Genomic DNA, 15,359 nt, shown 5'->3' on the forward strand with positions numbered 1-15,359 from the left:
TAAAAAGGCCTGTTAACATATTTATGTCTTAATACTTTATTTCTCTGATTACTAACTTTTATTTAAAATGTGTAAAGAGCCTATTTTCTTAAAATCTTTAAAATGGCTCTAAATGTGAAAAAGCACACACACAAACAGTCCTGATGCTCCTGATAAAAAATTCAAAATGGCCATTATGCCAAAAGTTTACATGTCCAAAAATGAGACAAGAGTATGGACATATACACTAAGAAGGGGGCGTGGAAACCTGTCAAAATGTATATGATGATGACAGGTATAGAGGTCTTTACTTTACATTGATTCCTTTAAGATGCTAAAGGGTCCCCTTTATTGTTCTGGCTGATGGAGCTCCAATAGTTTAATAATTGCAACAATCTCACTGCAGTCATTTATGTTTCATCCATGAAATCTCCTCTTTTCTTCTAGACTGTGAAAGCACTAAACCACTTAAAAGAAAACTTGAAAATCATTCACAGAGGTAAGTTTGTCGGTTTCTCTTCTGCAAAGGAATTATCAATTATTTTTCCTCTTATCCACAAAAAAATTAATTTAACAGAATTTTCATGGTTAGTCCCTATTTGTATAAATATAAATATATTGGTAAAAGTATCATTGTGGATCATCATTTCTAAATATATCAAATAAATACTTTCAATTCTTAGTATTTTGTTTAAGGGAGGGTTTCAATCATTTTTCCATTCTCCCTGAACATCTGCAGTATGTAAATGCAGATAATGAGAACATAGCTGGGTCATCCTGTTATCCTTTTTCACAGTGGCACAAGATTAGCTTTCCTCCAGTTCTCTGGAACTACCCCGCTGTTCCAAGTCTATACCACCAAGACCCTCTGGACCTGTCCCTGTCTTTATCTCTCTATAAAAGGAAAAGGACTCAGCCTAGATAAGACAGTCTCAACTTTTCTTCCCCAAACTAGACACAGTTTTTTGTCCTGACTTCAATCTCTGCACGCCTATGGAGTCATGACAAGAAAGCCTGGGTGGAGTTGGGGAAGTGCTGGAGCTGTTTCTCTCACACCCCTTCTAATCCTTCCTGCACTGTGCTTGTTCCAGGGAGGCACTGATTCAGCAGGGCAAGGAGCCAAAGTGTGAGCAGCAAAGGCCAATGGTCAGTTTAGCTGACTTCCTCCATGTGCAGGCAGGAGGGAGACGCTGCCCTGGGGTGGAGTACTGCAGAGCTTCCCCTTCCTGCCCTTTTCCTCATTTCTCTTGCATCCTAGCATTCAGCTGAGGGCCCTGGCCTCCTCTCTTGGGACCCCCAGATTTAGGTGTTGGGACAGGAAGGCCCTGGAGGAATTGAGATCTTAGGAGAGTCGTTCTGTCCGCTCAGGGGAGCTGAGAGCAGACACAGAGCAGCTGCTCTGTATTACTAAAGGAGAGGATGGTCTGTAGGGGTGGGGTGCTGCCAGAAGGACCTCTCTTCATCTTCCCAGGAACCTTGAGGAGTTGGCTTAGGCAGACCGAGGAGCTCAGCCCCACCTGGTAGGGTTTGTTTACAGAAGTGAGTAGCCTGCTGCTGAGAACATCTTCCACTGGAAAAGCCACTGTCCTGATTCAGTGCCCATACCACCAAAAGCATCCCACTTCCCCTTCATCCTGCTTCATAAGGGCTTTAAGAAGCCCACAGTCTAATCTATGGAGAAAATCTGACTTGTACACTCATGGCATGTGTGGAGTGCTGGGGATGAGCGCCCCGGAGCAGTGGGTTTAGGTCTGATTTCGTTCAAACACGTCTCCAGTAGTAAGTGGGATGCGTGATTCCCACACAAATTGATGCTTTTCCTTTGTAAGTAAAGTGCCATAGCATCCCAGTCTTAGCTGGGTGGTTTCTAGCCATAGATATGCTATCTTCTTGGCTAATGCCATTTGAATAGTTGTCAGACTGGTGAAGCTTTCTAAACGGCGGGAAGTGAGTGTCTCAGTTTGCTGTGTGTGTAATTGGAAATTGATACCGTAGGTCTCTTCTGGGGATAGAGTATGGCTGAAAACAGAGCCTGAGTCTGTGCGTTCCTGGTGCACGATTCTGATGGCTGTGGTCTCTGATGAGAGGAATGGGTGTAATGGATAGATCAGATTGTTTCATGTTTCTGGTTGTTCTCATGGAGGTGCCCTGGAGGCAGAGTTAAAGCTGTATTAGTGACTTTGCACACTTTCAGATGTTTGGGATGGGGGTACAGAGAGGAACTTTCATTTTGTATTTCCCAGGATTTCTAACATTAGTGTATTTATTAGAAAATTAAAAGTGTTGTTTTATTTGTTTATCTATTTGCTTAAATAATAAATTCTTTCAGTCTCAACTGCAGCGAACAAGGATTTTTCTTGGATGTTGAATGTTTAAGTGAGGCTGTTTAACTTAATCAGACACCAACAGGGTGTGAGAGCTTCAACATTATGTCATAGCTGTTAGCCAGGAATCTTACCTGCTGCCGTTGTCCTAGTACTGTGTGGCAAAGCCAGCCTCTGGCTGCAGCTCCTAGTGCTGACTTTGCTTGGCTACTGTGGTAAAAACTGCCTACGCCTTCTCTCCACTAGGAATTTACCGTGAGATGCAGAGTATTAGTTGACTGAGTGATGCGAGACCTTACTCTCAATTTGATGGCATTTCTCAGTGTGTTTGTTTGTCTGAAACAAGACAACCTCTGAACACCGCATCTGTAAGCAACACAGGTTTTCAGTTTCCAAGTGCCAGAGACGTTTGTACTTGCTTTGCAGAATGGCGTTGAGAAAGCTGTAGCTGGCACATCAGAAAGCAGACCCTGCCCCAAGCAGCTTACCCGCTAGCCTAGGCCCAGCCAGAATAGTCCAGGCTCACAGAGCACGCCAGGGGCTGTGCAGAGAGCTCACAGAGGTCACCCTTGGGAGGAGTGAGCTCTGGGGAGGGATGTGAAGGAGCGGGAGGTCCTGTGAGGTGGGAAGAGGGGAAACTGTTCCCCTCAGAAAGAGTGGCGTGGAAGGCAGTGTGATGGTGATGGGAAGAAGGCTACAAAAGGGGGAGGGGAAGCTGGGGCTGAGCGAGGGAAGAGCAGGAGGAGGTGCAGGTGGCAGTGGAGCTGGGCAAGGCCTCACAGAGTAGGAGAAGCCCGACGGGGGCACGGGTAGGGCAGTGTAGGGAGCTGCAGAAATGAGTGACCTGCGCAGGAAGAGGCTTTGAACAGCCCTTTGGCTGGGCTGGTCGGGGGGTTAAGCCAGGGAGGAAGTGGCTGTGGGAGTCCAGGGGAGAGATGACCGAGGCAGGGAGCAGGGTTTAGAGTGGGAGCGGGGCAGGGGTGGAGAACAGTGGCAGCCGGGGTACGTGCGGGAGTAAAAGGCAAAATGAAGTGGCAAGCCTTGGGTGGTGGGAAAGGCAGGGACGGAGTGGGGGTGGGAAGGGATCAGGGCCCAGGACGGCCGCTCATTGCGCGTATACTTACACTGGAGCTGGGCAGTAATTTCCAGTGTGGGTAGCCCTACATGCACTAGCTGGAATCAGCTGATGCACTAAAAATAGAAGTGTAATCACAGCGGCCGGGGTTAGCTGCCCTTCTGAGAGCCTAGGCACGTGCAGTCGCGGCTCCCTGCTGTTTTAGTGCACTAGTTCAATCAAAGCTGGCATGGGTGCGTCTGTCTGAGTTGGCAAGTACAGCCCCAGCTGCCGGGGAGACACCCTCTCCATGAGTGCACTGCTCTGCCTGTGTGGGCTGTGACGCGTGCAGCCCTCTGGTGCGCTTGCTGTAAACCCATCTGTCTTGGCAGTGGAGACCGAGCCCTACTGTCATGCCGTTAAAGGTTCTGAGGTTATGGGTGCGGCCTGCTGCAACCTTCCCGGCCACTAAAGGCAGTTTTGTTGGCTAATTAAGAGCCAAACACGGTGACTAATGAGGCTTTTTCAGAAGGAACTTCAAAACCAGGTCAGTCTTCGTATCTGCTCCAACTTTGTCAGCCACTGCTCCCAAAATAAACTGCCAGCCCCCTCTGTGAGCGGGCCGAGGTAGCGATAGATACCGCCTTTGGGAAATACGTGATGCCATCACCAGTGAACACAAATGTCCAAAGAGGCAGAGTTAACACTACGTCTCCAACCTTGGCTCTGATTTTCTAATGTCTTTGCCACTGCACAGCCACATGGCTTTTGAAAAGGAAATCTCCAACCAGGACTTATCTATTTCTCTCTTTCTTTCATTCACAGACATCAAACCTTCCAATATTCTTCTGGACAGAAATGGGAATATAAAACTCTGTGACTTCGGCATTAGTGGACAGCTCGTTGATTCCATCGCCAAGACAAGAGATGCTGGGTGCAGACCATACATGGCGGTAAGTGGGAACTGACAGTCTTGTCGAGGGCCAAAAGCAGCCGAATGGAAATTGCTCCACCTGATGAGTTACTTCATTCCACCATTGTGATTTTGAAAGCAGTCAGTGGGATTTAGGGGCATTCGCCATTCCCTGGACTGCTTTGAAAATCTCAGTCCATATTTTCACCTGAGCTAAGGGCTTGGGGGCTGGTTATGTGCATAGCTGTCGCTCTGCTGAGATCAGTGTAACACAGCCCAAGAAACCCACACAAAACTTTGCCTGCTTGTCTTTAAGCATTTTGAAAAGCTCTTTCTGTAAATCTCTTCTTCTGAGCAAGTCAGAAGGCAAGGATTTACATACCATAGTGATTGAGGAGTGCACTGAAAGGAGATTGTCTCAGCCTATCAGATACAAGGCTGCTGGGCTGTTCCTGATCAAAGTCTGACTATTTATTTACCACCCAACTATTGGTTTCCTAGCTATTTATAAATCTCCTGAATAACACCATTGCTAGTACTGATCCCTGGGGCACTCTCCATCATTAAATCCTGGCCACAGTGACCTTGGTCATCACTGCTACTTTTGATTCCATACCGCATCCCTTAATCAGATTGAATCCTAGTGAGGGTCACACGGCGCTTTCTTGCATCCTTAGCAGTCAGTCTTTGTCTAAATTAATTGTGTCCACTCGTTCATCCTCTTCCACCATTTAACCTATCTCCTGGCTTTCTGCCAGATGCAGTGGTAGCAGGGAGCTGCTTTGTCCCTCTCATTTGAGTAATTTTGAGCTGTTCTATACCTTGTTCCATCATTTTCTTATCTGTTTTTGGTTATGTTGAAGTGAGGCTCGGTGGGCAATAATTTATCATTATAATTATAGTCCCATTTCTTTACTCTTAAAGGTGGGTACAATGTTAGCGTAATCCAGGCCTCCGGTTCGGTCACTCTTTCTAAAGAAATAGCGCATGTCTGTTAGTCTGTCTGCTGCTTCAGTTCCTTCATAACTCATGGATGGATACATGCATGCCGTTCTCCTTCTCTCTCATCGCTGTGTACATTGTAAAGGATTGACATGTACCTCTGTGTTCTCTGTCCACCTCTCTAGTATCAGGTCAGGACTGCGGCTGTCCATTTGTGGACTTTTAAAAGAGGAAGAAATGACTGGCTATAGTTTGCATTGTTAAGAGCTTTCACCTAGTTTGTAATCTGGGGGAGAAGCCAGCATGCTGGCATCCGGTGTGTCATGCTGGCACCTTTCCTTGCATTCACGTGATGCAATGCCGCTTTGCTGTAGGGGGGCATGTAATGGAAACTTGAGGAATTTGGGCTGCGTAGTCAACGTTCTGCATGATGGTCAAGGCGGGTTTTACAGCCATGCTTCCTAGCGTGGGTAGGGTTCAGGGTCTGTGAGTGTTTCTGGGATCAAGCCTGCACTTCAGGGACTTGTACCTGGGAGCAGGTGAGCCAGCTCAAATTTCATTCCTTTTTCCTTTTGGAAGGTGATTTAAGGTAAGAGCAACTGCAAGGCATTAGGCTGGCATCTCTGGGACTGACCCCGATAGCTCTCTACTAAGTAAGTACAACAAGGGCAACAGCAATGTAAGCTTTCCCCAGAGGGGCCCTTTCTAAAGGTGGGAAGATGCTAGTCTCCATGGCCCACTCAGGCCCTGGTTTCCCTGTTGCAGTTTTTGTGTTGTGGGCAGCTGATACCGGGGGCCAGGAGGTACTGACACCATCATACACATTGAGCCAGTGGGCAGGAATAGTGAACGAGTGCTGACGCTGACTGCCTGTGAGCCAGTGCTGTAAAGCGCAAGGCTCCCTCTCCCAGTCTTAACCAAAGGCAGTTGTTTTTTAGATGAAATTAGAAGGTGTAGGCTCTGAGGGCTAGATCCTCCTGTGGTGTCAGCCAGCCTACTAGGTCCCATGAAGTTAGCAGAGAGGTGTTGTTTTACACAGCAGAGGATCTGGGTGTGAGTTTCCAGTGCTGAAAAGGACCCTTGCCTCTGTCTCTTTGGCTTTCCACATGGCCAGTGTATTGAAATGGAAAATACGCTCCTGCCACGAGCGGAAACTTCTGTTTTGTTTGTACTTCAGAAGTAAACCACATAGGAAATGCAAAGCAAAGGAGCAGCGGGCATCCAAATAGAGGCCCCTGAGGTTGCAGAGATGAGACTTCATCTAGCGGGGTTCACTTTGCAGCACGTTCCCATGAGTAGCGTGTTGAGCTAAGAGCCCCACATCATTGCCAAGCCTCTCAGCTTGATTCTGCCTTTAGCCCTCAGGCTTCCCAACGTTGGGTCTCCCTTTCCTCTCCCTCGCTCTCGGTAACACTCCCCTCACACCCTGCCATCAGGGGAGACCGCAGGGGTGTGTCTCCTCAGGTATCTCAAGGGTTCTCGCTGAAGTTGCTATAGGGCTGCGCTCTCTTGGGCACGTTGATTCTCCCCTCGTGGGGCGTTCACTGTCTTTCCCCTTGGAGTAGTAAAATGAACCCTGTTCCCTTGTCAGTCACACCAGAGAGTGTGGTGCCTAGGCCCTTTGACCTTGGATAAAAAGGTCAGGGGGCTACAGTCAATGCTTGGGGAAGATGATCTGTCTGGTTCTGTCCCTTTGTGCCCCTCCGGCACAAGTTCCCTGCTGGGGATTGCCCTGGGGTGGAGAGTCCCCACTGGATGCAGGGCCAGCCAATGCACCAGCTTCCCCATAGGCCCTGACTGCTGGGTCAGATTGGGGAGTCTCTGGAGTACTTTGTATGTGGTCCCTAAGTGATCACTGCCAGATGCTGCAAATCAGAGTAGCACCCAGGCTGCTGCAGTCTATGCCTGGGCTGGGACGGGAGCTGCTTGGCTTTCTGTTGCTCCACTTTTTCCTGCCCTTTCAGGAGCTGTCTGGGCAGCTGTGGGGAAGGGGAGTTCTCCTTTGCCCTAGTGGCTTCCCTAGGCTCAGGAATTGCTAGTGGCGCTGCTGTCCCTGGAATTCCCAGGCTACAGGGAGGTAGGCACTGGAGCGACCAAACGACTCTCCTCCCAGCCGGGCGGTGCAGCAGGCATCAGGAAAGAACAGCAGCTGCTCCGAGTGCTCCTGGCTCACTCTGAGCCTTCTCCTGGGGCTTCAGAGAGAGGCAGCTGGAGATGCAGGACCCCTTGCTGATTTTCCTGTTGATTTGTCCCCTGTGAGGGCTGCAGTTTAGAGTCTTGAGAGCCACAGGTTCTTTGTTCTTAAAGGAAGCAAAAGACATGGCTTCCTTAATTCCAGTGAAACAATCCTATAGCAATCGTACATCGAGCGTGATTTCTGGACAGACTGATCCAGTCATCGCACGTGTGTTGAGAGGGAGGGTTTTGGCACCTGAATTAAGGTGGTGGTCCTTTCTTGTTGCATAGCCAGGGGATGTGCCAGGGGATGTACCAGGGGATAGCTGTACAGCTGGCAGATTTTGCAGCAAGGGGCAGTTGTAGCAATGTGAGAGGGAGTGACCTGGCTGGGGGCTTGGATACAAAGCTGACTCTCTGCAGTTGGATGTTGTATCTATGACTTATCACATGCCCTTTGCTTTTGGCAACTAGTCTACACTTGGGGAGTGAAGACACCCAGCCACTGCAGTGCGAGATGCATCAGAAATACTTCTGAGGGGTAAATTAGACTAAGATTCACTATCTCTGTCGGCAGCAGCTCATTTCTGCCCCAACAAGGAAAATCTTCCTGACCATGTGGAAGCCCTGTGGCTGCATTCAAATAGCTAACACTCTGGGTATGACAGAGTTCAGCACAAGCACTGAAAGGGGGAATTCCTAAGACTAGTAACAATGCAGCCTCTGTACTGTGTTTCACGTGAATCTCCATGTGCATGTGTGTGGGAGAGACTGCACGGGCTCTGAGTTCTGCAATACATTCGTTCGGACAGAGCAGCAGCGTTGTCTGCAGCGAGACTCTCCGTTTGATCTGCTGCAGCTTCTCACTCCTGGTCCAATGACCAGGCTCAGGCATTCACTGAACAGAGCAGTCAGGCTGTTTCTTGAGGATACGTCATACAGTTAAAATCCCCTTAAAGGCTTTTGAATTAGATGGTGGTGATTTCTCTGAAGTTTGGCAGGCAGCAATAGCTTTATGATTCAGTACAAGAGTTTTAGTAGTAACCAGGACACATGTGCAAATAGCCTCAGGAAGAGACATCCCAGTCCCAGTATCATGGCATGGTTCCATGCGTCTAACACAAGCAGCACAGAGAATAACTCGGGAGATTCCTGAGCTCTGAGCAAGCCCTTTCTATCAATGGCACGCTGGTGATGTCACTCGCATTCTTCAGTGGTTGAGGCTGAGAACATACCTCTGCTTACTCATTCATAAGCTCAAAATGTTGATGAGGTTAGCCCAGTGTGGGACCTTTCCTGTCTAAACTTAGCTCATTACATCCCTTGGTGCACAGCCCACGTTGAACGGCTTCCACTGCAGACAGTTAGGTCATGTCTGCACTTTGGTTGCCCCGCTTTCTTTCTGGGGAAGAAATCAGGAGCATTGTTTCCATCCTGTGCATTTAGACACTTGTCTGTGGAGAGAATTTATATGAAACCAGCAAGACCTGTCATCAGTCCCGTGCGTGAGCTGGCCATTCAGCCAGAAGTGCCTTAGCGCTGGGGCAGGGTGTGATCTTTGCAGAGAAGACATTTCTCTGACTCCAGAGTCCAGTCTGGCACGGGGTGTCAGGTGCAGAGTGTTTAAAAATTAGCTCCTAGGGACAGCTACTCAAGTCAATAAACAGAGCCTATATGACGTGAGTAGGAGCAGAGAGCTCTGATGTGATTCACATTCCTTTTATGTGAATTAAGGCTGGGAACAAGCCAGCAGCATCCACCAGACATAGGTCTGTTCGGCATCAGGCACATGGTTCATGCTGGAACAGTGAAGTGCAGCTCCAGCTCCCAGACTGGCCGGGAAAATGAGCCCAGATGATACATTTATGCTTGGAGGCAGGCAGGAGGAGCTTACATCTAAATACTGACAGCGTGGAGCATGCTTTAGTGGGAATATTCACTACTTTGAAAGGACTGGAGAAGGTTCCTGAAGGGGAATAATGCCAGATTCAAAACCACAAACAGTGGGACATAAGGATTAATCCCCCAGAAACAACGGCATTACAAGGGGGCAGGATAAAGGGTACCTGGGCATGACCTTGGTTACTGCGGCTGGCTGCGGCTGGCTAGTGTTGGTTGGTTGGCAGAATGAGGGAGTGGGTCTGAGGGGGTGTGCACGCGAGAGGGGGATGGATGTAGGTACATGCCTTGATGCTCTAGTTCTTGGGTCTGTGGGTTGAGTTTTGCATTGCTGTCCCTCAACCACCAGAACTGGTTTCACAAAGTGACTTTTATCATTGGATTCCCCTGAATGTTTTGGGGTTTTTTCAGTATGTTGAAAACAGAGGAAGGCAGAGAGTCAGGGTCAGGGAGACGTGACCGGGAACCCTGCAAGGAGGCTCCCTCTCCTGTACAAGTAGAGCTTGCCCTGTGCAGGATCGCTGTGCACCTGCTGTGTGTACAAAGTGGGGTGAAGCTGGGCTGGTGCCAAGGAGCTGCACGACTCCAGCAGGTGAATTGCATGAACACAACTGGCGCCCGCGATAGGCACAGAACTGTCTCTTCCAGCTCTGGGTCACCTCAGCATTCCTCTGACATAGGAGGTGTCCTGGGGCAGAAGGAGGAGGCATGGCCGAGGCAGCTTGCAGCCCAGTCAGGCTTTCCAGATCTCAAATCATTCTTGTGGCTCTGTTCTGAATCCTTTCCAATTTTCCAACTTTGTTTTGCAGCATGGCCATTGGTATTGGGCAGAGACCTTTGTAAAGCCACTGTCCTCACCATAGTTTTTCCAGCTGGGGTTAGTTCGAGGGTCATGGGCCTCTGTGATGTCCTCACCTCACATGGAAGCCTGCTTGCTGGGTGTCATCAAGAGACGCAAGGCTCTAGGAAGTCACCACCAGCACAGCCCCAGGGACTAGGCTAACATGACGGCTCCCAGCCCCCTGCAGTCGCTGGCTCCTGGATCCTAGCTAGGGCTGTGTTAAGCTCCATGAAATAATTGGCGCATTACACTTCTGTTCGTTGGGCTAATGTGACAGTGGCCATGGCTGTGACGGTGTCACTGCCGCGCCACGGTCTTGCTGGGCAGCTTGTTAAGGCATTCAGGGCTCTGTGAAGGATCCTAGTTCGGGTGATGTGAAGGTGCACCGCTCTCTTAAACGTACTCTTACTTCTTAAACTTCTCTTTGATAAGCTGAAAAGATTGAGCTCTGTAAGTCTCTCACTTAGGCAGGTTTTCCAGACCTAGAATCATCCTGGTGGCTCTTTTCTGAGCCCTTTACAATTTTTAAACATCTTTTTTAAAACATGCACACTAGAATTAGACACACTATCTAGCAGTGGTCTCACCAGTGCCTTATATAGAGGTGATACTATCTCCCTACTCCAACTAAATATTCCCTTGTTTATACACCCAAGGACCGTGTTAGCTCTCGTAGCCACAGCGTTGCACTGGGAGCTCATGTTCAGTTATTCACCATGACTCTTAAGTCCCTTTCAGAGTCCTGGCTCTCCACAGTACAGTCCCCTATCCTGATCTACATGCTTTTGTGTTCTGGAGGTAGGGTGACCAGATAGCAGGTGTGAAAAATCAGGATGGGGGGAGGGGTAACAAGCCCTAATACCAGGATAATGTCAGGACATCTGGGCACCCTATCTGGAGGTATGCTGAACAGATTTGGTGAAATTAAAATGCATGTTGGTTGTTTGTGCCCAGCATATCAAGTGATCTAGATCGCTCTGTAACTGACTTGTCCCCATCATTATTACCATGCCACCAATTTTTGTGTCATTTGCAGACTTTGCTGGCATTGATTTTATATTTTCTTCCTTATGTTTGATAAAGAGATTGAATTGCTTTGGGTCCGGAGCAGTTCCCTGAGAGATCCCATTAGAAACGCCCCCCGTGCTATTGCATGATGATTTCTCACCAACGGTTCACGTTTTTTAAATGTATCAGCCAGTTTTTAGTCTATTTAATATGTGCTACAGTTATTTTTTTAAGATGTCAAAGCAAATAATGTCAACAGTTGCCTTTATCAACCAGACTTGAAATCTCATAAAAAACGATTGTTTAACAAGAAGCCATGAGGACTGGCCACTGAGATCCAGACCTTTTAATTCAAACTCCATTAGAAAATTGATCTGGTCAGAACAGTATTCCCGTGTGAATGGAAACCAGAGTGAACAACTGGAAAATGCTGTTGGAGGAGTTTTTAAATGAAATATTCTCTCAAAGTAAATATATAAAGGAAAATAGGGGGGGGGGAGGCCATTTTCCAGGAACATTATCCCTGCTGGTAATCTCTAGGCACCAACAAGCTTCATTTCTGAGTTACTGTGGGGGGCAGGAAATCAAGGAACATTGTGGGGTTTGGAAGTAATAGCTGAATTACAAATATGAAGGCAATGGACAATCGCTATGTTGTATGCAAGGCCAGAAGGGTGGGTGCTCATGGAGATAAGAGCCTAAATCCAGGGTGCAGGGAAGTGCCTCACTCTGGTAGTGATTCTCAGCTGTGAGGCCTTTCCTTTCCTCAGGAGAGACTGAGATCAGAATAACCCATAGCCCATGGTTAGAGCACTCACCTGCGAGGTGGCAGAGCCCTTCTCTCCATCAGCTGGAGGCGGCCTAGAACTGGGGGTCTCCCTCCTCCCAAATGAGCACGCTACCCACTGGGCTAAAAGCCATGAGGAAGTTCCTTCCCCCTCCCCGACGGTTTTGTGTGAGGGACCCTGTCCCATAGGCATGCTCACCGATCGGATCAGGCCCCGCATGCGACATAGGCAGCAGCCAGGCACCTGTCTTCCCCTCGTTTGTGAATTGCTCTGGTGCGTAGGCAGGGGATAGGTGCCAACAGAGTCTACGTCCCATTGGTTTCCAGTGAGTCCTAGCTCCTAAGTGCCTAAATCACTTCTAAAAATGGCGCTTGGGTTCCTAAGTCACCTAGTTGCTTTTGACCTCTTGTAGCAGTGGATTCCACAGGTGAATTGTATTTCATATGAAATGTATTTCTGCTTATCAATTTGACATTTGATGCTTTTCCATTTCATTTACTATCCCCTTGCTTTTGTGTTTTGAGATCATAAATCAGAGTGCTCGATTGACTTTCTTTATCCCGCACGTCTCCACTTACCCATCTCCTCTCAAAGCAGTCCCAGTCGTTTCAAGCTCTTTCCCTATGGAAGACTTTCCAGGCTGGTAAATCGTTTTCTTCACCTGTCATTGGACCCCCCTCCCTCTGTTTCTTCCGCAGTCTTTCTGAGATGGGGTGGCTAGAACTGTGCGATGCTGTGTGACGCTTGTCACTCCTGGGGGGATTCTGCGCCACTGCACGATGCAGGATTTGCACAGAAATTAATGTTCTGCACAGAATTTCCTTCCTCCTCCCCCCCCAACCCCCCCAAAATGGGCTGCAGAGCTGCTGGCTGCCACTAGGGGCCGCTGGACCCAGCAAACGCCAGCTGGCAAGTAGAAGACACTGGGGGCGGGCAGGGGGCAGGGGGCTGGAGGGATCCAGCTGTTGCAGTTCTCAGCAGGCCCTGAAGGAAGAAGTGCTGTGCAGGGAACTCCACACAGGCCTGGGACCCAGCATCAGGCCGTTTCTCCCTCTGGGTCTGGGTGCACGTGGGTGGCGGGTACAAGGGCACAGACAGGATGCGGCGCCCCTCCCTTTGGAGGTGTGCTGGCCCACTGCCTTTGGAGCGCTGCCACCGAAAGGGTGCTCAGGCCATGGCCCCGCCCACACCTGTCCTCTTCCCCCGTGGCCCCACCCACACTGCTCCTCTTCCCCTCCCAACTCCGCCTCTTCCCCCGAGGACCCCCCCCCCCCACCCGCCAGAACGATGGGCTAGGACCCCATCACTACACCCTTCCACTTTTCTCCTGCCTTAAGGGCAAGCGATGGGGGGGGGGAGGGAGTGGAGAGGAGGGAGCGGCAGGTGGGGGTCTTGGGGGAGAGGGCAAAGAGGTGCAGGCAGAGGCTGTGGGGGAGGGGGCAGAGAGGCATGAGTGGCTAGCGGGGGGACCTCGGGGGAGGGGGTGGATGTGGGTGGGGCCTTAGAGGGAGGAGGCTGAGCGGGTGGGGGGTGCCCAGCTAGGCTCTGGGGGTAGGTGGTGTGGGTGCCTGGGCTGGGGGGGGTACCCCGTGGCTAGACTCGGGGGAGGGGGTAGAGAAACAGGGACTGGGTTGTTGTAGGGGTTTCTTTAACTCTCTACCATTGGAGGCATTTTTTGTGTGTCTGTATTGTTACAGACATAGCTGTTGACAGATGTTTTGAAATAAATTACCAAAAAATTCAAACGGGCATGATTATAGAGTGTTATTTTGACAAATAAGATATGCAGAATTTTGCAGAATTTTTAATTTTTTGGCACAGAATTCACGCTAGGGGTGTGCTTGTGTATTGTTGGCTACGAAACTAACGTGCCGACCAAAATAATGTTGCACTGTCTGCTTATTTTGCCAACTCACTGCTTCCCCCCTTTTCCAGATCATTAATAAACGATAAACTTGGCTTGGGGGCACCTACTTCCTACTCTGTTTAGTCTCCAGTTCTCTTTGTAAAAGAAATTTTTATATGAGAAGAAGGAACAATGCATGGCTCAGCTTTAAATCCGTCCAGTATAAGGATGTGGCATTTGCATGAAGAGTGTCTGCAAGCATTATGCCTAGAGGTTCTTGCTAAACAACATGGTAATTTCCAAAACTAGTTATTTATGGTCCTAAAAACTGTTTCCTTAGACATTGCATAATCCTGCTGTCTGCATGTTCAAAAATATCCCCTCCCTTTCTGCGGCTTCAGTCTGGAATCTGTTCAGAGAGCTGAGTCATTTGGACAGTGACAAATGCATATCTTCAGCAGTTTCCCTGAAATCCCTCGGATGATGCAGTGATACAAGTGGTAAAGCCATGTTAATGAGTTATCTCCAGGAGGCCCAAAATTATTTTGTCACGACAGTTTCTAAACAGATACACATTTATACAGGATCTGCTGTTAAAATAACAGCATAATGGCGTAGCACATAGGCAGATTGAAGGCTGGTAACCCATCTGTGCTAGAGTATTACAGCAATCTTGGAACCAATCAGATTGGTGTTTACACCCGGAGAATCCATACTATGATTTACAAGCCAGATAAGGTGCAGATAATTGTACACTGAGACATACAGCAAGCGCCATAAACAGCTGTGTCCTGCAGAACTTCAGTTCCTGGTTTGATCTGGTCATCCGTCAGAATCAGGGAAATCCCCATCCTTCAGTCTGAGCTGTCTTCAGCCATGTGCTAACTGTCTCTGACAGGGCAGAGGGGAGGGAGTATTCCAGAGCGGCAGACAGATTGCCTCTCACGCCCATCTGCTCTTGTTTTTACAAGGAAAGAAGGGTTAGAATTCTTAAGCCGTTAGGTTACAGATCTGCTCTTGCGTTTAAATGAGTACAGTTTAGATCTTTATGGTGATTTCCCTGGACGTTTATTTTCTGTTACTTTAAAAAAGCTGATGGGTTAAGGAGAGAGGTGAGTTCATTTCTGTGCCATATAAAAAGATTGTTGAATTTACAAGTGTGTGCAGCGTGATGTTCCCTGACTGCGTAACCAGAAGAACTCAGAAGAAATCAGAAGAACTCATGTTTTGAGGACTGCATTTTCCAATAATAGACCTTAATTGTATAGTTATGTGCAACAAAGCAGCACTTTGCAGAGAGGTGTCTGTGACTTCCCAGCGGGGTTACACATCCAGATGCATGTGTTCAGATAGGCACTTGGTCCTGGGAGGAGGTGGGGGTTGGAGAGGGAGTAACAGCTCCGCTAGTTTTGAGGGCAGAATGCTGGTCCGTCTTCTGCTTAAATGGAGACTGTCACATAGCAACAGGCTCTCATTACAGAAGCTATTCCCATGCTTGGTGTATCCAAACCCTGCTTCTTTCCAGTGCCCAGGCATCCATTGGTTGACCTCTGCCTCAGCCTTTCCATTTCTTCTCCCGCACCTGGCACT

At 48.7% G+C, this 15,359-nt stretch overlaps 1 protein-coding gene across 9 annotated transcripts in view; it reads left to right on the forward strand.

Moving 5' to 3' along the window:
- MAP2K4 (mitogen-activated protein kinase kinase 4) overlaps positions 1-15,359 on the forward strand; it is a 133,820-nt gene that overhangs the window by 97,537 nt on the left and 20,924 nt on the right. For all 9 annotated transcript variants that reach the window (XM_067547727.1, XM_067547729.1, XM_067547725.1 and 6 more), the window contains 2 exons: positions 427-478; positions 4,183-4,310. In XM_067547727.1, coding sequence (XP_067403828.1) covers positions 427-478; positions 4,183-4,310 — 180 coding nt within the window. The remainder of the gene's footprint in view (positions 1-426; positions 479-4,182; positions 4,311-15,359) is intronic.

The sequence above is a fragment of the Emydura macquarii genome, unplaced genomic scaffold (assembly GCF_026122565.2).
Source record: "Emydura macquarii macquarii isolate MOO-44397 ecotype Brisbane River unplaced genomic scaffold, CSIRO-AGI_Emac_v2 contig_1230, whole genome shotgun sequence".
NCBI classification, from domain to species: Eukaryota; Metazoa; Chordata; order Testudines; family Chelidae; genus Emydura; species Emydura macquarii.